At 38.9% G+C, this 25,633-nt stretch overlaps 1 protein-coding gene across 1 annotated transcript in view; it reads left to right on the forward strand.

The window, feature by feature from the left end:
• The window catches only part of PODXL2 (podocalyxin like 2), a 59,172-nt gene that overhangs the window by 1,892 nt on the left and 31,647 nt on the right, over window positions 1-25,633 (forward strand). The window contains exon 2 of the mRNA XM_029287232.1: window positions 20,340-20,630. Within this exon, the coding sequence (XP_029143065.1) occupies window positions 20,340-20,630 (291 nt within the window). The remainder of the gene's footprint in view (window positions 1-20,339; window positions 20,631-25,633) is intronic.

A 25,633-nucleotide genomic window follows, 5' to 3' on the forward strand; every position in this document is an offset into this window, starting at 1 on the left:
ATCAAACTGATATTAAGTGAAGTGCTACAAGAAACTGTCCTAGATCCTCAGCCTGTCATGTTTATTAATGATTTGGATGAAAGATGACTAGAAAGTTTGTCTGATTGGCAGATGGCATACAGCTAGCTGGATTAGCTATTATCCTAGAAGACTGAGATAAAACTCAGTGGAATTTAACAGGCACAAGTGCGGGAAACACTGGGAAACAAAGATCAAATACACAAGTACAGGATGTGGGGATATATGACTTGGTAGTGATTTTTTGAAAGGGTTAATTGCAAAGAGAATACAGTAGGGGTGAGCAATATGATTTGGTTGCAAAAAAGAAAAATGCAATTTTAGGCTGTAACAACAAAAGTATTATTTTCTAGTAAGCGCTCCACTTGATCCTAGCTTGATCACATTTTATATCTAGTATTGTATCCACTTTTGGATACCATACTTCAAAAAGGAGTCAGAGAAATTGGAACAGGTTCAATGAAAGACAGCGTGGCTCACTGGGACATCATGTCTTGAAGGAGCTGGGTGGCATTTAGGCTAGTAAAAAGATTGTAAAAGATTGAAGAGATATGATACCATTCTTCAAATATATGAAAGGACATCACATAGGGAAAAAAAGTCGAAGTGTGTTTACTTTCCTTCTAGAATGAAGGACACATAATAATGGATTTCAGGTACCAAATACCAAATTCCAATTGAATGGGAGGTTTTTTTTTTAAAAGGTTGCTAGTGTTTTAACAATTTGCTAGTGGAATTAATTTCCCAAATAAATGGTTAGACTCAGTTTCATAGTATGTGTCCAGATGAGGCCTGCACAATAATCTATCTGGTATAGCTTAATTTGTATGCATATACAAAATGTTCTGGGCATGGAAGAGCTGGTTTGCGGTGGTCTATGTATGGATCACAATATTAGTGCTTTGGACACAGACCTGAAATAAGTGCCTTTGGTCTGAGCATGGACCCAAAACACATGTATTCCAGAAAGATATTTTCAGGTTAATGAAAACAGGAAAAAGTCAAGGTCAGTGGCAATGGTGGTGGTTAAGCAGACACAGAGAAAGGAAGACGGGAAGGATTTGTATCCTCATCTGTGTGCCATTGCTGCCACCACTGAATTCAAGTATGCATATCCAATTAACCAACCTGCTCCTCCCCCCCCCTCTTTCCAATGTCTTCCCTGGCCTATCTCCTTTTAGCCACTTCTGCTACTCTTCTTTGTTTGGGATTCAAAACAAAATACATTTCTTATGACAGGCATGCCTGTTACTTTGCTTGCTGCTTTGAGCAGCGAGTTGGCCCAGTGGCCTTTTTCAAGTCTTTGATTCTATGAATCTTATATGAGAGCACCTAATGCTTGTAAATTAGCATGCTATGCCACCTCATCTAATTGTGGTTTATTCGTTCTTAAACAAACTCCTGTTTACGATGATGTGTGATCACATTATTACTTGTGTCTGTATAGTAAAAGCCTTTGTTTAAGACATCTCAACATTCCAGTTTAAGCTTTAATAGAAGAGAATATCTCCAGCTCAGGGTTGAACTGAGGAGGGCTCTGTGCTCTCTGAGCTTGGTTGTTTACTAACAGATGTTTAATTACCTGACTAGGTAAAATCATCAGTGCTAATGAGTCTGGGGTTGCTCTCTGTTAATATAAAATAGCTTGCCCTGCCTGTAGTATTGGGGGTACAGTTTTCTCTTTGGTAGTTCCTTGAATTGCATATTATTTTCTGCTTGATTGTCTGGTGTTAATCCCTGCTTATCTGGGTGTTGGTTGCTCATCCAAGCTAAATCCAAATCCTAGACAAAGCTAAATTCAAAAACACCAGGGAATTCCTGGAAGCTTGGCATTCAGATGAATCAGCCAAAAAAGACACACAGAGATAAACCACATTTACATATCACTCAAAAGAAACAATACAAAACTAAAAAGGAAACAAAACAACAGAACATATCCTCTCCAGCAACCAAAACCCAGATAAGCAGGGATTTAATATCAGGAAAATAATCAAGTAGAAAATAATGCCCTAACCAAGGAACTACCAAGGAGAAAACCACATCCGCACCAATACTGGTAGGGCACAAGCTATTGTATATAAACAGGGAACAAACTGTACACTCACACTAGCATTGATGATGTTACGTAGTTGGGTAATGAAATGTCTGCAAGCAAGCAACCAAACCTAAAGAGCACCAAGGACTCCAGAGTTTAAGCTTTATTGTACAGTGGGAACAGGAAGTCATAATCACTATATTTGTTTTAAATATTTATTTCTTATGGTGGAAAAGTTGAAATTTTGCCTGTCTTTTGTATTATTCTTCTTGCATAGAATGAAACCTCCACCTATCAAAAATACTTATTGAAACTCTTGTTAACTTTCAGCAACTTTGAAGTTTAAAGGTCATTCCATATATTATATGCTATCTGGGAAAACAGTGTCCTCCTATAAGTAGTTCTTGCTTAACAACCACAATCAGGACTGGCAAATCTCTTGCTAAATGGTACAATTGATAAGCAAGACATGACAAACTTAAAACATCACTTCTGCTGCAGTCACTAAATGAATTGCAGTGGTTAAGCAAGACATCATGTGACTATGACCTGCAATTTTATTGGCAGCTTCTTCATTAAATGTTTGTCAAAAGATTGCTGTGAAGCTGCCAAATGTCAATCATGTGACTGTATGGACTGAGTCATAAAGTTATTTTTTCAGCACTGTCATCACTTCAAACAGATGCTAAACAGGGTAGCTGTCAAGCAAGGTTTATCTACATATATTACCTGACTGCAAGGTGCACTATATTACAGCAAATTAGAAAATCGTAACAGTGTGTAGCTATATCATATAATATTGGAATACCCACATTTTTAGTGATACTTATTTGTACATATGACTCAATTTGAGTATTAATGTAGTCAAATTGGTCTCCAGCGTTGCTTGCCTGTCGAGACTGTTTAATGTTTATGTATTTCAATTTACTGTATATTCATTTTGTTTGGTGGAATATACTAATTTACCTTAGAAACAATGAAAGAATCTTTGATGTAACTCACTTTCCCATACTATGGTTGAACTGGAATTGCTGCTCTACTTCTGTCTAGGAGATTGTGTAATTTTATACCACACTGAGAAAACTTTAACTTTTGGTTTCTCTTCCATTTCAAGATATCTTGATTCTTTATAACTCCTTTCCAAGAAAAAAATAGTGTAAGTGACCTTTCTTTTAACAAAACTGTCTGAGCAAACAACCTCAATTTATAATCTCAATGAGCTATGCACAATTTTAATTTTAAACATTTTTAAGCAACTACTTTAACAAATTTATGGGTGGTATACTTGGAAAGATACAAATTGGCCATTCTGATTATCATATGACTTAAACTACTTTTACCAATAGGCTCCATCTTAATTTTCTATGTTTCTGAAGGAAATCTGTAGAGAAATAACTATATATGTTGGAAATTAACTCTAAAATGCTCAGCTTTAGTATTAAATGTTAGGGACACAGCCTTCTGTAGATGTCATAGTTTGACTTGGAAACTTCTCCAAGTTCCAGATATTTGGAAGTTCTTAGACAAAGCATTCTGTACTAAAACATAGACTCAGGTTTATTATTGTTATATTATCAATAACTCTTTTTAAAAATTGTGAGATAGAAAGTATGAATTAGACCCATATATTGCAAGGACTGATACTCTGCCCTGCAGCCAACAGTTGTATGAGATTCATTTTGTTTGGACATGGAATCATAGGATTGCAAGGATTTCAGAGGTCTTCTAGTCCAGTTCCCTGCTCAAGGCAGAAGACCTTACACCATCCTCATCAAATGGCTGTCCAGTTTATTTTTGAAAACCTCCAGTGATGGAGCACCCACAACTTGTAGAGGCAAGTTATTCCATTGGTTAATTGTTGTCACAGTCAGAAAATTTCTCCTTACTTCTAACTAAGATCTCTCTTTAACAAGCTTTTACCCATTACTTCTTGTCCTGCTCTCTGAAGCTTTGGAGAATAAGTCAATCCCCCTCTTCTTTGTGATAGCCCCCTCATGTCTCCCTCTCATCCTTCTCATCCTTCTCTTCGATAGGCTGGACATACATAGCTCCTTTAACTGTTCACCACTATTTAAGGCTGATTCTTGTCATGATCATGGAAGAGTATATAGTTTCCTGGGATGTCAGAGCAGATCTGTCCCAAATCTAATCCTTTTAAATAAGTTGGATGACAGCTCTCCTCATCCCTAACCAGCATGGACAATTTCAAATATATCTAATATCTGTTCCATACCATTTGGAGGAAGGCTCTTCCAGACTATGAAGTTAGTGTGATGGAACATAAGAAAAGGTTTTTGGATACACATTTAAGTCAGTCCAAGGATTAAACCCAAGTTCCAGAGCTCAGCTTAGATCTGGTTAGGTTTAGTCTTCCTTCAGTGGATCATAACCTTTTTTAATACAATACTCTCTTTGTGGTTCTGGGTTTGTAAAGTAGAGGTACCGTTGATTTTTCTCAGTAAACTCTTGTAAAGATAAATAGGGGCATGAAATGAAATGCACTTTCCAGGCTCAAACTACAGGGACTATGAAATGATAAATTATTTCTGGTGCAATTATTTTGCTGCATAGTTTCTTTGTATTGGTGTTTAGAGACAGATTCTGAAAATGGCCTCTGGGAAATTTCTAAGATGGCTTTATAGAAAAGAATTTCTGGCATCCTTTACTTCTGATTATCAGGTCTTAGGCTACTGCAATGAGGCCTCTAATAAAATTAAGCAGATCTTATGAAAATCAAGTGGTTTCATATACATGAAGAAAAAAAATAGAACAACTAAAAGCAGTTGATGATGTGTTGGTATAAATGCAATGACATGTGGTCCTTTTCAAATTGCCAGCAAGTAACCTGCAGCTGATGGATAGACTAATAAAAAACCAAATGGATACTTCTTTAAATGGCAGGAAATGCTAAAAGGGCAGAGAAAGATGAGGAATTCATGAACAATCCAAATTCTTATACAAGTGATGACTCTTACATTTAAAGGAAAACTTCATAATATTTTTTTAACAGGAAGTCACCACTAGAAGTTTGAAATCTTCCACAGATGGCTTTCTATTTATAAAGTCTTCCTTAAACGCATCCCCTTCTGTTTATGTCTTGATTAGGTTCACAAAACAGGCTAGGACAGGTTCGCTGTGAACTGATTTTATTAGCCATGGAATAAACTACAGCTGTCTGGCTTCATACAAATACATTAAGCCAGAGACAAACTACATTATAGTTTAGCATACTGTAATGTATAAACCCAGACTCAATCTTTGAACTGAAAATTAAAAATACAGTAGTTCCTTTATCCTGGATCCTGAGGATGGCTAGCTTGTTCCAGTTCTTATTTCTTCAGTGGACCTACCAGATGTGGCCACAAAACCCCAGACAACTGCTAGTTCAGAGGGTTTCAGATTTTTTCAGAAAAGGAATCCCTGATCAAGAGTCAAAGCTCTAGTGATTAAAAAAAATGGCACTATCCAAGTGACCTTCTATAGTCTTTCAGAAAACTTCATCAAGTTCTTGCAGAATGGTAATGTTCTACAGCTACAGTAGATGACAATATACGAAAAACACCACCTTTTCATTACCACCTAGTAGACACCTGCATTACCACCTAGTAGACACCTGCATTTTTGTAGCATAGATCTCTAGCTGATCATTTTTAAACAATTTTAAAGAGCCACAGCTACCAATATTTGGATTTTAATTGGTTTTTAGCAGGGGAAAATTTTTTTTTTTTTGTACAATGTTTTAATATGCTGTGAGCCGCCCTGAGTCCCATGGGGAGAAGGGCGGCATATAAATTTAAATATATATATATATATATATATTGTGGTCATAGTCACTCCTTTCAAAAGTAATTGTCAAACATGTCTGTTTCATTGTAACACTATCAAATAAAACTATTAAAATTATTTGCCTAAATTTCATTTTGGCCAAGATAGAAATTGCTTCCCTCAAAGAAGTGCTGTTAACTTCTTCATCTGCTAGACCTAAAACTTATTTTGGCCCTTTTAATTCCCATTTGTAGAATGACTCCTAGATACTGTAATTTTATGGCAATGAGAAATAGCAGACACAATCTGAAGCTTGCTAAATTCTTGATCTAATTAATAATCAATGAAAGTTGTGACAGTTCAAAGGCTTGAATTAGTTTTCCTCCTGGGCCTGTGGGAATCCATAGGGGGCCAAGGAGGAGCAAACTATAAAACATAAATGAATACATATTTTTGATGACATCACTGCATATGCATCACTCTTTAGGTGTCATCATAGTTTGCTGAAATTGCTACTGGATGGGAACTTTCTCTTGAAGAGGTCACAAAAGAAACTGGGTTCTCACATTGCGTAATACCCTAATATTAATTTTATGGTGTAGTGGTAAACCAAAGGCACTTTGATTACAACATGGTTACGGCTTGTCCTGTAAACTCAGCCCTTTGAGTGAATGTTTAAAGCACTAAGAACTATACGTGACACAATATAGATCAAAATGCATGTACCTGAATACGGAAAGCTACTGTAGGATTTATGGATCAATAGGGAACCTGAATGTAAAAATAGTGACTTCATGGTGTCCTGTAACTAAGGTCCTGTAGTTTGCCAGCCCTTCAAAATGTTTTTTTGGACTTCTTGGTTTTAGTCTGCAGCCCTGGAATTTCCTGAGATTAACCAAAATTGCTTAGCTCAGCCAGATGCTGCCATCCAGCTGAGCTATCAGGCTAGAAATTGCTACTTTAGAGCTCTTTTCAATATTGATTGGCAGCAAACCAGCAGGTGAGATGACCCAGAAAGACTCTGTTTGCAATTTGAGATACAGCTGGACTAACATTGATCTCCACAGAATTCAAACTAGAGTCTTGGACTTTAAGAGAGCTAATTTCAATAAACTTAGAGCTTGGGAAGGATTCCATGGATGAAAATCCTCAAGGGGAAAACAATCCAAGAAGCTTTGGAAACTTTCAAAAGTGAGATTATAAAAGCCCATTCTAGCACAATACCAATGAAGAAGAAAAATAACAGCTCTGAAAAGAAGCCAGCATGACTGCATAAAGAACTCTTTGATAAATTGAAAAACAAAAAGGTATAAAAAAGGTATAAAAAGCTTGGGAAGGATTCCATGGATTAGAATCCTCAAGTGGAAAACAATTCAAAAAGCTTGGGAAATTTTGAAAAGTGAGATTATAAAAGCCCAATCTAGCACAATACCAACGAAGAAGAAAAATAACAGCTCTCAAAAGAAATCAGCATAGCTGCATAAAGAACTCTCTGATAAATTGAAAGACAAAAAGGACAAGTATAAAAAGTGGAAAGAAGGGCACATAACTAAGACAGAATATCAGTAATAACCCCAAGCCTGCAAAGATGAAGTGAGGAAAGCTAAGGCTCAAAATGAACTAAGGCTTGTGACAAAAGTCAAACGTAACAAAGAAAAAAGTTTCAACATGTAAAAAACAAGGAAAAAAGTCAAGGAAACAATTGGTCCATTAATGGGAGAAAGTGGCAAGAAGATGACAAGCAACAGGGAGAAAGCAGAACTGCTTAACTTGTTTTTTGCATCTGTCTTTACACAAAAGGAAAAAAAAACCCCAACCTATAAAAAACAGTAAGTAAAAACAGGCGAGAAAATGGTAAGTGAGCACCTGTCCACCCTAGATGAGTTCAAATCACCAGGACCAGATGGACTACACCCCAAGGTTCTGAAGGAACTGGCAGATGTGATGTCAGAACCACTGAACTATATATTTCAAAGATCCTGGAGCACTGGGAAACTACCAGAGGACTGGAAAAGAGCTGATGTAGTTCCCATCTTCAATAAAGGGGAAAAAAATGAATCCAGGAAACTACAGACCTATCAGCCTGACCTCAATACCTGGAAGATTCTGGAAAAGATAATCAAGCAATGAATCAGCAAACACCTCGAGGCAAACAAAGCTATAATCAAAAGTCAATATGAGTTTGTCAAAAACAGATCATGCCAGACAAACCTTATTGCATTCTTTGACCAAGTGACAAAATTAGTGGATCAGAGGAATGCTGTGGATATAATTTACTTGGACTTTAGTAAGGCATTTGATAAAATAGACAACAACCTATTACTTGATAAGATAGAAAATGTGGGTTAGACAGAATGACCACCAGATGGATTCGTAGCTGGCTGACCGGCCATACTCAGCATGTGATCCTCAATGGAACTGCATCTACATGGAGGGAAGTATGCAGTGGGGACCCGAAGGCTCTGTTTTAGGACTACTACTCTTCAACATCTTCATCAGTGATTTGGATGAGGGGATAGATGGGGAACTCATCAAATTTGCAGATGACACCAAGCTGGCAGGAATAGCCAACTTTCCAGAAGATAGGCTTAAGATACAGAAGAATCTTGACAGACTTGAACATTGAGCGCTATCTAACAAAATGAAATACAGTGGTGAAAAAAGTAAGGTTCTACATTTAGGCAAGAAAAACCAAATGCACAGGTATAGTATAGGTGGTACCTTGCTCAATAGTAGTAACTGTGAAAGGGATCTTGGAGTCCTAGTGGACAATCTCTTAAATATGAGCCAGCAGTGTGCTGCAGCTGCCAAAAAAGCCAACACAGTGCTAGGCTGCATTAACAGAGGGATAGAATCAAGATCACGTGAAGTATTAATACCACTTTACAATGCCTTGGTAAGGCCACACTTGGAATATTGCATCCAGTTTTGGTCACCACAATATAAAACAGATGTTGAGACTCTAGAACAGAGGTGTCAAACTGCTGGCCCATGGGCTGGACGTGTCACGATGAAACTGCATCCACCCCATTGCTGGCAATGGGAGAAAAGCTCCGATACATCACGCGATGTCATGTGACGTCACGAGTTTGACATGTCTGCTCTAGAAAGAGTGCAGAGAAGAGCAGCAAAGATGATTAGGGGACTGGAGGCTAAAACATATAAGGAACGGTTGCTGGAATTGGGTATGTCTAGTTTAATGAAGAGAAGGACGAGGGGTGACATGATAGCAGTGATCCAATATCTCAGGGGTTGCCACAAAGAAGAGGGAGCCAAGGTATTCTCCAAAACACCTGAGGGCAGGACAAGAAGCAAGGGATAGAAACTAATCAAAGAGAGAAGCAACCTAGAACTAAGGAGAAACTTCCTGACAGTTAGAACAATTAACCAGTGGAACAACCTGCCTCCAGAAGCTGTGAATGCTCCAACACTGGAAGTTTTTAAGAAGAGACTGGACAGCCATTTGTCTGAAATGGTATAGGGTTTCCTGCCTGAGCAGGGGGTTGGACTAGATGATCTCCAAGGTCTCTTCCAACTATTCTGTTCTGTTCCGTTCCATTTTTAGGTGTCTGGCTGGATTTCTATACTGCTGATTCAGTCGGCCCTTTCTTCTCCTCTGCTGCCAGAGATGTTTCCTGGTGGCATTACAGCAGTGGCCTTTCACAGTCATCTTGAGACAATTTTTGCAAGAGTTCTTATGATGTTCTTATTACTTTTCTAAAGATCAGGGGCTGGTTTTGGTATTGTCTTTTCCTCCTTGTTCTCATCCTCATTGGATCCTCAGGATTTCACAAGTAAATAAATAAATCCTACATTTAAAGTAGGTGAGTTGCATATGTGTCATAGTTTGACACATCATAGCAACTTCCATCTATACTTTACACAGGTGGAAAGAATTGGGTGACGTTCCTCTAAATGTCCTTCCTTTCTGTCCACAGATAATTCTAAAATATTTATAGTCTTGTGAGTTTTCTACAAGCCTCTACATGATTATCCCCTATGCTACATCCTGAATCATTAACTAACATTTGTTTCCCCTCTTGCTACAAGCTCAGAAAATATTTAGGGCTCTTGGGAATGAGGGTGTGCTAAAATCTCTGTAGGGAGTCTCTCTTTCCCCGCTTGGACTATTATCAGAAGAATGCTGGCCTTTCACCTATGTTTTCTACAGTCCTAATTAGAACTGATTGCTCTGCTGGGCTTCCTAATTCTGCATTCAGAATGTTCTACCACCAAATAAGAGACAGCAAAAGGAAGGAGGTAGAGAAAGGGGTGCAAGAAAAGTACAAGATAGATGCTTTGCAATAATTCTGGGGAAACAGCCAGAGGAGTTCTGTATGTCTCCTGACCTTTCTTCATATGCACAAGTAAAGTCACTGAGATCAGTCCATCGAGCTTTAAAGTCTGGAGGACTCTCTCATAGGTGCTACTGTTAAGTCCTTGGATAAATGGCGAAGGAGGCAATTCATGTTACAGAACAGATCTTTATTTCTCTCAGTCACAACAACCAACCAACAAGAGCAGAGGCACGCAGGCCTCCTTTTATACTCTCGGATCCCTGGGCAACAACAACCAATAGCAGGCACCCTTTTTCCCGCCTTGCGCATGCGCGCAAGGCTGGCGCCGCTCAGTCTGGTCCCGGGCAGCTTTTGCAATACCCGGGACTCTTGCAGGGTCCCGAGCCTGCTTCTGCAGGCTCAGGACACAACAGCTACCATCGCTACTTTTTTATCCTGTTGCTTGTGAGTGTGCATGTCACTTCCCAAAGGAGCACTGGCACTGTTACAAGAATGATATAAGCATATATTTATCCACACCATACCATTTCTTTGTCAAGACAAATAACTTACGATGCTTCTGCTTTGACTGCAGAAAGGAAGGTAGCAAATTATGGAGTGGAAAGTTTGTGCTGAGTCACAGATTTGAGACAGTGAAATTGCAATGTGCTGTGAAAAATATTAACGGGAAAAGACTGCCCAACATATTCCAATATGTCCTCAATATCCTTGTAATAAAAATGGTTTTCCTGCGGAATGTCATCTTAGCCTCTAGGGAAAGGGGTGTTGTAAGCAGTTTTCACCCAACCAGACCTTCTCTACTATTGCTCCTATGTGTCTTCTTGTCAACTCTAAAGCAGGGATTGAAATGAATCTCTTCCCGCCTCTGCTCTCTTTCTGTACAAAAGAAAAGAGATAATAGCAGAGGAACAACAAGAATGGGTTGGCAAATCATTTGTTTTTAGCACTAATTCTGGGTCAGTTTTTCATCAATTTGGCAGGAAAAGAACAACAGCAGTTTTATCTGATCAGGATAAAATTCTATCTGCAGAGAATAGCTTGAGATACTGGAGCTGGGCCATGGGTGTTCAGTAGACCGAGTGATCACAGGGATGTACTATGACTTCATCATGGGAAAACTACTTTTGTGTCCATATGTCAGGTGGTCTTATCTGAGTATGTAGGTTGCAACATTTATGTAACTACATCATAGTGCAGGTATCATTTTGATGTCATCCCAGTTTTCTGAAGATGCTGATGGATCTTACCGAAATATTTGCAAATACTTTCTGATAGGTATCTTGAATAGTAACTAGAGGCATTGTACCACTGAGATATTGTTTGGTATTACGTCTAATCAAACTTGACAAGCATCCTCCACAACATTGCGTAATATTTTCAAAAGCATTCCCAGTGTTGTAGGGCAATGTATCCCATAAGTTGATTTTGCTTTTTGTGAAGATACTTTTCCTTCATATGTAATGGACTTTATGCCAGGCAGCTTCATCAAATCCAACTGAAGTCCCCTCACATTGTTTTGTTGCACTTATCCTGGTTAGATTGACACATTGCTCTACACCTTAGTCTATGGTTTCTCAAATAAGCCAGAATGATTGGATTCACACATTGCACTAATCATAAATTACAATTTGCAACTTATATTATATACTAAGGCAAAATGAAATAAACCATATTAAAGTTTGATGCAAGATGTGAACCCTGCCTTTTTCTCTTTTCTAAACTGTTGCATAACCAAGTTGTCTAGTAACAATGACTGAGTTCACACATATCCATAACTGGAGGAACAAGTGAGGCAAGTGATATTTGAGCATTAATATGTAACAGTGGGATTTGTATCAGTTTTGTGTCACCATTGCTTGCTGCCTATAGCAGTCAACCATAATAAATATTCTGTTCCTAGATTCTGGACAAGAGAAAGAAGAGTCTGGTTATGGATGTTACCACAGAACTCAATTAGTCTTACACGGTGTAGTAAGAGATTAACCTAGTCTCTTCAATCTCAAAATTTGAGAGGAAAAAAATACAGACAGTTCAAGAAAGTCACAAAAAGATGTACCTGAGCACAGGCAAGATTCAACCTATTCCAGTGGTGGCAAACCTATGGCATGGGTGCCAGAGGTGGCACTCGGAGCCCTCTCTGTGGGCACATGTGCCGTTGCCCCGGCCTTGCCTCCACCCGCGACCCCCTCCTCTCTAGCAGCCACCCTGAAGGAGAGTCGCCCTCGAGCGTGGCCCACACGGAGCAGCGCAGCCAAGAACATGGCAGCCAGGCAGCATAGACCAGACTCTGCCATCATGCCCGATCATGCAGTTGATGCTGCAGGGCGCGGGCAGAGGGTGTGGCCGCCATAGCAGTGCTGGGCTGCCTGGGCGATCTGCGGCGGGCCCTGGAGGCGGTGAGTGGTCCTGGGGGCAGGGGGGGCGGGAGATGGGGGGCAGAGTGGGGGCAGAGCAGGGAGGTGGAGCAGGGGCGGGGCCAGTTTTTGGGCACTCGGTCTCTAAAAGGTTCGCCATCACTGACCTATTCTGATATTCTTCCAACCTTTATAATTTAGTGATTCTGGGAAGTTCAGGAGGACAAAGCCAGGTTTATTTCCAGATGGTGGGTACAGGTCAAACAGTTACAGATGCTTTTTTTAGCAGTCTAATTAACTAAGTGTGTGTTATGCTTGTAACAGTATTCAGATTTTTTTCTAAAATTTCCAATTCCTGAGGAGGCCATTTTTGCCAGGAGTCCCAATTCATCGACCAGGATTTCTGCATTTTTCTATTCTCTGATCCTCAGCTTAATGGAGGCAATGGCCTTACATTAAAAAACTTGTTTTAGGATTAATAACTACAATAGCCAGTAATGTGACTCTGTAGGTGATACAGAATCTCCAGTGCTTTCCTCTTCTGATATATTCTTCAAAAATAATTTATCCTGGGTAGCAATGCAAAGTAGTTTTGTTTGGTTTTAACATAGCATATTATGTGACTGTATCCAATTGTTATTTAACTGGTAAGTTGATTTGATTGGTTATAGGCTATCAAGTCATCTCTGATGGCTAGTGACCACATATATTTTCTCCATCACAATGTATTCTTAACTTGATCTTTCAGATTTTTCTATGGTGCACTTGTCATCTCTGTAACTGAGTCCATCCACTTTGCTGCTGACCATCCCTTCTCTTTCATTCCATCTTTCCCAGAATTAGAACTGGTAAACCATTGTTTAAAAATCTTATGCAGTTTAGTGTGATTTGTAAACTCAGTTTTTGCCTATCTTTTCCTAACAGCAGTGTATGTCCTGCATGGAAAGGGAGATCCTTGAAGGTGCTTCCAGTAGTTCATCTGAATTTTCCTATGGCAAATAAAGATTATTAGTAAATGGCCATTTTTGAACCAGCTCCCTTTTTTAACCAGTTTCAGCTAGGTGGGGGCTTGGATATGCAAAAGGAAGTCTCTTAGTTTTAAGTTGGAGAGAAGAGAAATGGGCTAGCATGGAAAGAAACCATCTTACCCAAGCCTTATTCCTGTCTTCTGGATAAGATGTTTCAACATCATGAAATGCCAAAAAGGCTAGAAAAATGCAAAGCATTTTTGAGCAGATCACATTCATTTACAGAAAGCTATGAGCTCTCAATGCATTTCATTTCCTTTTCTTTACCGAATGTTATTTTTTACATACTTTCAATTAAACAGGAAAAACTTCAGACAAACTGATAAAAACATAAAGGCTGTTTCCCTTCATACCTTTTAAAGTGTGCGTTCGGTTTATTCCCCAGTTCATGGGGCAACCACATGATGTTGCTATTTTTAATCATCTTTCATCATGCTTTATTTCCTCTTTGTGATTTCCCCCCCCCCACAGAGATAGTTCCACTTAAACAGAAAGATGCAGGAGAAAAATGTAGTTCTTCAGAGGGTGGTGATGAGCAGTTTCTATAGTTCTTTATTCCTATAAAGCACACAGGTAGAGTAGAATTGACCAGTGACCCTTCGCTTACTTCCCCAAACACAAATGTTCTAATGAACATGTGCCTTCTACCAATATATATAAATATATTCATTTAACACTAGAATTTTGGGATAATATGTTCTCTGCTCTTTTGTCTTTTTTACCAGAAGAGGTAGACCGGAAAGCATGGGAACAGGGATAGGATTTTCTTATTTTAGTGGACTTTATGCAGGATACCTGTGCTGGTAGCAGACAATCAGCAGATTAGGAGCCTCACAGGGTTTTACTGACCTGTTTCGCCATTCCACCAGGTCACAAAGTATCTCCTGTAGGGATAGGAAGCTTACACAGGTAGTCTTCAACTTACGACCACATTTGAGGCCAACATTTCTGTGACTAAGCAAAACAGTTGTTAAATGAGCTTTGCCCCATTTTACGAGCTTTCTTGCTGCAGTTGTTAAATGAATCACTGCAGTTGTTAAATGAATCTGGCTTCCCCATTAACTTTGATTGTCAGAAGGTCGCAAAAGCTGATCACATGATCCCAGGACACTGCAACCGTCATAAATACATCCCCAGTTGCCAAGCATCTGAATTTTGATCACGTGACTACAGGAATGCTGCAGGGGTCGTAAGTGTGAAAAATGGTCATAGATCACTTTATTCAGTGCCGTTGTAACTTTGGGCACTATATGAATGTTTTGTAAATTGAGGACTTCCCGAAAACCGTTTTTGCAGTAACTCCCTGAGCCAATAATCGTTAAAATGTATTAGCAAGTTAAACCCTGCTTTTCAGGCTGCTCTTTTGCTCAGCGTAAAGCATTTATGCCTGATGATGCAGAGGGCTTTTCAAAGGAGTTGTGCTGCTCACATAGCATTTCTAGACTCTTGACTATAAATCTTATGGCATTCCTTCTGCAGATTTTAATCAACCTCTGCTGATTCTCTTTTTCCTCAGGCATTTGATAGATTCCTTGGTTGAGCTCTCCCTTGCCCTCAGCTAGTCGGGCTCCTGACATGACTCCAGTCTTAAGCCTCCTGACTTGATCCATCTGACAGGTGGTTCCTTCAGACAGACCTCCTTTTTGGCTCCACAGCCGGACTATTATTTCATTGGGAGTTTTGTTTTTTGCTCTCTTACTATTTCCTTGCTTGGGAGATACCCTTGCATCTGCCATCCTCTTACAACGGGGCTCCCCCCCCCCTCACAGCTGTTAGCCTGAGGAACAAACCTCCCTTTCTTTGATATCCACCCTGGGTAAACGACACGCTACAGTCCTTCTGCTGTAATCTTCTTGCCCCCATTGGTGGAATTTTGATTTCCTCTCTATTCCCCAATTCTTATTTTGCAGAGGGAACTGACCTTGCCTGCACCCACTTTCCCAGCTGAATTCTGTGAGCCCTTTCCACAATTACAAAAGCAGTAATAAAGTTTCCTTGTCAGAATCTTGCTGTGACTTCTAAATAGATGAAAGACAGTTAAGTCACATATGTACTCCTTTCCCATAGCATCCTTTGTGAGGAGTTTGAGCTGTGTGGCTAAATTGTTAATATCAGATTCCACTCCTTACGTATAAAACACCATTTTGGATAATCCAATTAGATACATGCATTTATATTTTGTTTTACTTAATCTTATCTGGCTCATGCGCCAATTAAGACTCAAAGACTTTTGCTTTTTCCAAAATCAAAGTTTCACAATTATACATAGTTTTCTCTAATTCTTTCCCCACCTCTTGTAATACCTAGAGATAAATCTATATTTGAATTAAATTCCAGATTGAAACCTGTGCCAAAAGTATACAGTATACAATTATTTCCTTTTGTATTTTCATTAGTGTAATTTTATCTTAGCAAGATACAGTAGTAGTCTGCTTGGTAAATAGGATCATGCATCTTAAGGAGTTTAAACTAGGTAGACAGTTCAGTATTAAATGAGGGTTAATAAACTGCTGAGACCTGATCTCCTGCACTAATGGGATTAGTTTTCCTGCAGGCCAAGTTCATCACAAGTGTCTGGGGTTTAATTCAACTTTACACCTTTCCATAAGGCATGCATAGAGCAGGGCTTTTCAACCTTTTCACCCATTGTGCCACTTTTAGGATATGGCAACATCCGAGTACCACCAGCAAGGTGCCAATAACCTGACCCCAAAAAAGGAAAAAAGTGATAAAATACAGGTAGTCCTCGACTTACAACAGTTCGCTTAGTTACAAACTGTTCAAAGTTACAATGACACTGAAAAAGATGCCCCCCAAGCCATAGACGAGCAAGACACCTGCCTGCCCACCCGGCGGAGCTCTTCCTCCTGTCCGAGGTTTTCATTGTTGTGAGCATTTCTGTTGAGGATTGGCAGCAGGGGTGGGGTGGGGGGTGTTTGGTTTTTATTCCCCCCGTCTGCTGGGTGGTTGCAGCAGGTTTTGGTCACTTCACATGACCCTGGGACACTGTGACCGTCATAAATATGAATCAGTTGCCAAGCATCTGAATGTAAATCACAAGACCCTGGAGACGCTGCAACATTCCAGCTGATTGGTGCTTCTTCAGGGCTCAGCAGAAGCACCAGGATCAGCGCCGAGCTCCAGCTGGAGCCTGGCACTGATCCTGGTGCTTCCACTGAGCCCTGACAGCCCCGAAGAAGCGCTGATCAGCTGGAAAGCGGCATTGATCCTGGCGCTTCCGCTGAGCCCTGACAGCCCTGCAGCTCCAGCCATTTCTCGCTCAGGCTTGTGCGGTGCTGCCACCAGTTCAGCTCATTCCCCTCCCCTGCTACCACTTTTCTAGGATGGTCGCGTACCACCTGCCAGGTGCCAATGTACCACAGGTGGTACCCATACCACTGGTTGAAAAGCCCTGGCATAGAGAATAAAGAAGGAGTGACAAATAGATCTGAAGTGGTCCCTGGGGATCTGTTTAAATGTAAACAGAGATTCTTGAGATCAAGTCTGCAATTTGTGCCTTCATGTAATCAGGTTTCTAAAGTAAGTTTTGAGCAAGAGATGCTAATGATCATAATATAATAATTAATAGAATAAAACCATAAAAACATTTCTAAATTTACAGCCAGAAGATTCATAAGCTTCTCCTACTACTTTTTGACCTAGAGTTGCAATTCTCAATATGCTTGTCAAGAAGTCAACTTTATCGCACTTAACAGAACTATGTTAGGAGTAAAATATATTCAGTGCTTCATTGGAAATAGAACTATGTCTAACCTGATATAAATCAGATCTGATTAGGATAGAAAATAAAGAATTACTGTTTTTCCTTCAGTTCAATACAACTATTCATTCTTCTTCATTCTGTAAAGGTACAGATTGTTAAAGTTGAATTCTGCTGCTAGCTTCCTAGGAACTTAGATTTCTAATTAATATTTAATTGCTGGTTTATTACATTTACTGTACATTCTACCACCACAACTCTTGGTGGTTTGTATTTAAAATGGTAATACTTTAATAAGAATGGAAAGACTGATAATTCCTCCAAGTATGTTATTTACCATATAAATATATGCATCAAGGGTCTGTGGTCTGTTCCATGTTTGCACATGGCAACTTTTTTCTTATTGTGCATAACATGACCAGTAATAGAATTTAATTTTTGTGCTTCTGTTCTGCATAACAATGACTCATGTTTGCATCTTATGAAACTATGCAATAGAACTGAGCAATAGTGAACCAATGTATATGTCTTCGTCAGATGGCAGCTGGCAGAAGATCTAAACCAAGCAGGGTCATTCCTGGTTAGGATTTGCATAGGATACCCCCAGAGAACCTAAGGTTGTAGGCTGGCTCTGGAAATTGAAAAAACATTTGGGAAGACGGTAACAGCCAGTACTGTTGTACAACTGTCAAGAAAAATATGTAGATGTTTCTGTGGTGTCCCCTAAGACCTGACCTTAACCTGTGTCTTCCAGATTAGGTTAAATTATAAAATCAGTGCTAGAATAATATAAACAAATAGCTATGGGGATTGCCCTTCCCATGGCTCAAGTCCAATTATATGGGGATTGTGTAGCTACTTATGGCTGCATGGGTCCACTGCACTCCATTCTTACTTGGAGGCAATGCTTTTTTTCTAAAAAAAAAAAAAAAAGGTGCCGGAACTCACACACGTCATACAACCCGCCTTGCCTACCTTACAAGGGTCCATCCAAAAAAGGTGCCGGAACTCCGTTCTGGGCATTCTATGACAAAACAAAAGCCCTGCTTGGAGGTCATTCGAAATGGATGCTGGTGTTACTGAATTTGAAAATCAATGGATCCTAGCATTGTAACAGTTTGCCCTTCCATTACTCAGGCAGATAGGATTAGTCTCTTTGGTTATAGCCAGCATGCTTATGAGCTTGAATGTGTGTTTATAATCCTAGCCCAATGTTTTTATTTCTTGCTTCCACGGTTTTCTGGATGCTGCTATACTGAGGTGCTAATAATAGCAGAGTGACAGCTGCTATGTGAGGATAAAAACAATCCTAGACACACAGTTCTGCCACCCCCTTTTCTTTTTGTAGCTTCCTTGTAGACCAAACAAGAAGAGCATTGAAGGAAGATATAATCTGACCTGCAAAGATGTTTTCTATAAATCAAGCATATTTGGAAATGTTTTGATCTGAGTGCCTGACGGACTCAACCATGTGCAAATAACACTTGACGAAGTGTGCTATCCCTTGGGTTGCCCAGAGATGTCTTGGTCGGCTGCTTTATTCTGCAGTGATTTTTCTTTCTGCCTCTGTCATAACTTCTGCTTTCGCAAGCCTTTCCCTTTGTCTAAGCCATTCTCCTGGCTAATTTTGTTTTATTGATCCAAGATGAGATACATGATTGGAGTGGGAGGAGGAGAAGCAGAACCTAGAGCAATAAAGGTTTACAAAAATAATATTGAGTCAGTTGTGGAACTCTGTTCCAGATAAACATTAGATAAATGAATGTTTTCTTACTATTCAGGTGTCCAGAATTACTGGACATCTGCTTCTTTTATTGATTCTTTTTCTGTTTTCATACTGACTACATGTACAATTAAATCTAGTCCAAAGATTTTTACCCTTGGTAAAAAAATTTTTTTTTTAAGAACAATTTATTCAGCAAAAGGAAATATAGTGGTTTTAAGATATTGGACAACAATGCTGTGTCTAATGAGTCAGGCTGTAATTCCTAGTGTTGCATAGTATACACACCATCTATTATCTATCTGACTCAGCCAACAAAGGGAGTCACATGCATTCTTTATCTATAGAAACTTGGCCTTTCAAGTCAAGGAAAATGCTTTCAAGGCTCTTTTACAGTGAATTACCATCCTAAATTAATGAAAGGTTTGTCTGTAGAATATTTGGAAATAGTAATGAATGGTGGACTCTTAACCGACAGTGTAATAATTGAGGATTATCATGGAAAAAAATGGTTTTTAGAAGTTGCACTGATATGGTTGGCATCCTTCAGTCTCAAGAGACTATGGTATCGTGCTCTGGAAAGATGCTCCTAAGATGCTCCTAAGGCAGCATCTGGTGTGGCTAAAAAGGCCAATTCGAGAATGGCAGTCCCTTCCACACTGAGGGCAAATACAATCTGTCCCCTGTCCAGCCCCCAGATTTTGCTGGTTCTCTTTGCCTCAGCCTGCCGCACAAGTGTCTCTGATATAGTGCACTGATATAGTGACTAAACATATTAATTTCCCTATCAACATAGAAGAACTTTAGTCTCAGAAAAAAGTATCTAGACTTACAAGACTGAATCTTTGAAATTAAGTCTACAGTGATATGACCCTTTTAAGGAGCAACGTGACTATGAATTTGATAGTTTAATTTTCAATGTTTTGTGACAATTAGAAAGTTACAAATATTGTCATAAATACTTCTGAATGTATGTGGTTACATCCATGCATACAGCAGAAACTCATGCAACTATGGGGTAACCTTTAATATTTCTTTGAAATCTTTTGAGGGCAGATGGACATTTCAATGTACACATATAGAGGGTTGTCTGGGTTTGTGCATTGTCTGAAGCTCTTCAAATTGATTCCATGGTAGCAATATATTATTTTTCTTGGCCACAAATACAATACACTTTTTCCACTTGAGAATGACCTTTTCCCAGATAGCATATCCATCATCGTTATTGTGTATTTACCTTGAGAACATAGCAATATAAAAATAATTTTTAAAAAGCTTTCCACAGCCTGACATTTTATAGCTTCTACATATGAGACTGTTTTTGAGACCCTACAATGTTTTTTTCTTTCTTTCTAGATTCACACAAGCTAAAACTGATATGGTTCTTTTTTTTACAGGTTGCCTGTGCATTTGCCTAGCTATGTCAGAAGATTCTGGTACCGAAGGCCTAAGCTCAACTTCTTTGGTAGACTTCATAACAATGTCCCACTTTAAGTCTCTGGATTCCAGTGAACAGACCAACTTAGAATTATCGGAGTCTGATTTTGGTCCTGGTGCCTTGCAAGTCTCACCTGGTTCAGGATTTTTCAGTGAGGAAAAGGAAGACTCCAAGGTCCTCCAGTCTCAGTATTTATGGGAAGAAGGTGGAGACAGCAATGATTCCAGTGTGTATGTGGGGCCAGCAGCAGGTAACAATCTTCCGACTATTTTCTTCTAAGTTTTGTTAGACTTTTTTTTGTTAAAAAAAAGTGGGCCTTGGGTTTTTCAAACAGTTTTTCCAAATCATGTGTTATTAGAGGGAAATTAATTTAGGTGGGAAGTTTTTAGCCTTATCATTGCGGTGGCATAAGATTATGGTATTGAAATAATAGGATAGTAACAGTAATGGTTTTGGAAGCCTCTGAGTTGCATTCCCCAACTTTCTCTTAGAAAGAATCATCCCACATGGTAACCAAATCTGTTTCGGTGCCATTTTCAGGTCTAAAAACTGATGGAAATGAATCTAAACCTCCATTTCATTTAAGAATGCTTGGGGTTGATCGGTTTTGAAGTGGGACACTGTCTAGGAAAATTATTTTAGGAACTGTTCTGCAGTTATTATGTAAATCTCCTGGGTGTAATTATGGCTTTCTCAGGACTGGTCTAATTATGAAATACTTTACTAGGCTTGGGAGCATTCATTCTTCTAAAGAGGAATTTATAATTAAATCCAGCTGACCTTCTTACTTGTTGTAATATAGACCCTTAGGAGCAAGTGTTGAACACTTGACACAATGAGAAAGATGAACTGTGGGTTTTTTTCTCCATTGTCAGCCTTGAATTGGCTTGGTAATGAATTCTTGCTAGTATTAAATTACCTCCATCTGTTTTTCAGTCATCGCCCATCTTTCTTCAGTGGTCTTAATTTGAATAATTATCAGAAAGTCGAATGTTCTCTGCAAAGCAGGCAGTGATGAACAGGAGCCATCGTGTTGGCCCTTTCTGCATTTAAAATGATCTGTATTTCTATTGGACTGTCCTCCCCAAGACTATTTGACAACCCTTTCAATAGTTCCTGTCTTTCCTCCATAGAGAAAAATCATTTATGCAAGTTTAAATCAAAACTAAAGAGCAAAAAACCAAAAAGTGTAGGCAACTATTCATGTCAGGCTGGTAAGAAGCTGGGAAAGATCTATGTTTGTCCTGTGAAATCCTAAGCTATTTTAACCAGGCCAGTTTTGGCCTGTGTGTTGAAGTCTCCCAGAACCAGCACTTAGGGATTTTCAGATATAGAATGTTGCCATCAGTTCAGGTAGGAAGACTTACAAATTGAGCAAGACACTTGTAGAATCCCAAACAAGTTGTCCCGAGTGCTTACTAGGGGCTACAAGTGGAGAGAAAATGAATTCCTGTAGACTTCAACAATTCTCTCTCTCCAGCCTCTTGATGTGTCTCGATGCCAAATTGAGAATATCTAATTTTCAATCCATACTAATAGATATGACAAAGTTATCCTCATGGAGAAAGGTAAATCAACTTATAATGTGCAACCCATTTTTTGGAATAAAGAATACTTGGGGGGGGGGGGGAATTGCAACCAGAAAACAAATTTTAAAAACCTTTGATAAAAAGAAGACAAGATATAATAACCAGAGTGTCATGATGATGCCTTGTAGGAAATGAATGCATGAATGAAAAATAGCAGTTGTATATCAATTGCCAAGCAATATAAATAATCTTAATGAGGAAAAAAATTGGGCACTAGAGTTTTTGAAAGAACATGGGGTAACTTTGTTTCATCAGTCCATCTACTCCAGCATTTGTTATTCACAATGTCCAACTAGATTATTCTGTTCATAAGCAGGAGCTGGAGATGTAATTCATTTCCACCACTGTGCCCCTGGATGCTACTCCCAACTCAGAGGTAACAATGCATTTTCAGAATTAATGGCCCTTGACAGACCTCTCCTTTATCAATTCATTTAATCCTCTTTTAAAGCCATCATCATATTTTTGACAATAAATTGCACACATTAATGAAAGCTCTCACTGAGGACAAAAGAGTTGCATTAAAGAAAGTAAAACTGTGGAAGCTATTTCATTGTCATTGATATTTGAAGGGAGAGGCATTGTTGTCTGTGTATTAATTAAATTAAGTGGGCATTTATAACTTTTCTCAAAGCAAATTCACTTCTATTCACTTACCTTGAGTTGAGCATAGTCCCGAGTATAAATTCTTGGACAAAATTTCTCTTTTTCAACAAAGTTAACTCTTGAATGAGCAAGCAGCCTTTAAGACCCCCTAAAATATATTTTTTTAAAAAAAACAAAGTAGTATATTCAAATTTTGTCCAGCAATATTTACATGACATACATACTGCCTGTGCTTTGGAAGGCAAATTCTTATGTATCCAGTGGATTCTTAAATGCTTCTTTAAAGACTACAAGATTACACCTTCAGTTAATTTAATTAGTAATCTCATTTAATCTATTGATTAAACAAAATAAAATGACCAGGATAAATTAATTGATATTAAGTAGAATATAATTTAGTTATTTATTTATAATGATGATCTTGAGAAGTAATCTTTTTTCATTCACAGAAATAATCATTTGTATCAATATTCTTCTGACTATATTATTAAATACATATTTCCTTATAATCAGACTCCAGGGTAAATGAAGTTCAGTTACATTTCTTTATTTATAGCATTATGTTCCAAAGATAGGTGCAGATGGCATCGGGCCTGGATATCTCCGAGACCGCCTTCTGCCGCAGATTCCCTCCCACAGACCGGTACGCTCCCACAGAGTGGGTCTCCTCAGGGTGCCGTCGGCCAAGCAGTGTTGGCTGGCGACCCCCAGGGGGAGGGCCTTCTCTGTGGGTGCCCCCACCCTCTGGAACGAACTACCCCCCGAGATCCGGACGATTCCGGACCTCCTACCTTTTCGCCGCGCCCTCAAGACATGGCTTTTTCAACAAGCGGGTCTGGCCTAGGGAGAATTTTTAAATAGGGACAATTTAAATTTAAATCTTAATTAATTATACAGCGGAAAAATATTTGGTTTTTAATAGGTTTTTATGGGGGGACGATGTTTTATGTGTTTTAATATGCTGTGAGCCGCCCTGAGTCCTATGGGGAGAAGGGCGGCATATAAATCCATGTAAATAAATAAATAAATAAATAAGATAATATTTGCTTTGTTTTTGCCTGATTTTCCCTTTTGGTTTTAATGTGTTTATGTAAAAGTAATCAGTAGCACGGGATGCAGGGTACTTTAAGACTAGGATACTCTTCTTTCAAAAAGACTCTTCACTGAAATCCTCCAGTGAGGAGGGGGGAGTAGAAAACTAAAGTCAAGATGGTTGCCCCAGTGGCAACACGATTGAACCCCCCCTTCCTTTTTACATGCAACACACATAAAAAAGGCACTGTGTTTCTGTCCTATAGTTCAACCACCCTTTTAATTTTTCTGCTCCTCCTCCAGATACCTCTGCTGTTTCTCAATATAATTTGTAATCTCTATTGCAAGAATATAGGAAACAATAAGCTATGAATTTTAGCTTAATAATGGAAAATGTGAACGATGCTATGCAGGTGTGCCTTCTCCATTTCCTCCCACTTATCTTTCCCTTTACCTGAGCAGAGAAAAGAGCCTAGGTGGGTGAGTTTAAACTGATGTTCAAACATGAGGTGATATATAGGCTATATAAATTGAATGAATGAATAAAACACATACATACATACATACATACATACATACATACATACATACATACATACATGCCAGTTTCATAGCCACCATTAAGCATTAGCTCCCAGGCTTCCCACCTGAACTATGCAACAAATTACAAATCTCTGGATACTTAATATTAATTCAGCTCTTGCTTATATTTGGCAGAGAATATCTGAATATGACTTGGCAAGTTTAGGACTTTTATTGCAAGAAGAATGGAATTATAAAAAAGAGTTGACAGCCTGCTGCAGTGCAAAGCAGTCAGTCTTTATATACCTATGCTCCAATGTTTAAACTCTTAAATTTCTTTCTCCTACTTTTCCATGTTGAAAGATACTTCGCCTTAGGTAGTGCTGGTCCTTCATAGACTAGAAGTCACTAGAAGTCCTACTTCACAAGCTTTGGCCGTTAGACAAGAGCTGAAGCTACAATATGATCCTAGCTTGTTTACAGTATATGCCTGAATCTTGTTATGCTTTCAGGCTACATTATCTTTGTTTGTTTATTTTATGAGTTTGCACAAAGAACAAAATTGTAGTAAAATGGCTGCTTTTATAAACATACGATTCATTCATATTGTTGGTCAAAAGCCAAAATGTTAGTTTAATGTGATGATTTAATTGTGATCTATGATGTTAAACAGGCACGTTTGAGTTGCCCATTGAGTCAATTGGACAGGGGTCAGCATGTTCAAGGTTTCCTTACAGTTTATCAGATTATCCTGCCCAATCTTGACCTGGTTTTAGGCCAGACAAGATGAGAAGGTGACCTTCTATCTTGCTGTTCTCCCTGCTGCCTTCCTTGCTTTCATTTCATCTTACCAGCAGTTGGTACCTGTCCAGCCTGGTTCTAGTCTAGTGATATCTATTCAAATGAAAGCATTATATCTATGAAGATTTCAGTCTGGGAAAATTGAATCCCCACAACTGAACCCAAAATTTATGTTGCTAAGTAAGACAGTTGTTAAGTGAATTTTGCCCCATTTTATGACCTTCCTGGCCAAAGCTGTTAAGTGAACCATACAGTTGTTAAGTTAGTAACACGGTTGTTAAGTTAATCTGGCTTCCCCATTGACTTCGCTTGTCAGAAGGTCGCTAAAGGTGATCACATTACCTTGGGACACAGCAACGGTCATAAATATGAACCAGTTGCCAAGCATCCAAATTTTGATCACATGACTTATGGGGATGCTGCAATGGCGTAAGTGTGAAAAATAGTCATGTCACTTTTTTCCAGTGTCATTGTAACTTTGAATGGTCACTAAACGAACTGTTGCAAGTTGAAGACCATCTGTATACTGTATAGGAATCACACTGGGGTGGGTGGCAGGTTAAATTGTGCAGACTGTACAACCATCATCTTCCCTAAAAAAGTTTTTAATGTATTGCAGTCGTGCATGTTTGACACCTCTAAATCTTCTGTGCCTGTTTTTCCTTTGATAATAATAATAATGATAATGATGATGATAAAGTTG

This window comes from Protobothrops mucrosquamatus, unplaced genomic scaffold, assembly GCF_001527695.2.
Source record: "Protobothrops mucrosquamatus isolate PMUCROS unplaced genomic scaffold, P.Mucros_1.0 scaffold_260, whole genome shotgun sequence".
Taxonomy (NCBI): Eukaryota; Metazoa; Chordata; class Lepidosauria; order Squamata; family Viperidae; genus Protobothrops; species Protobothrops mucrosquamatus.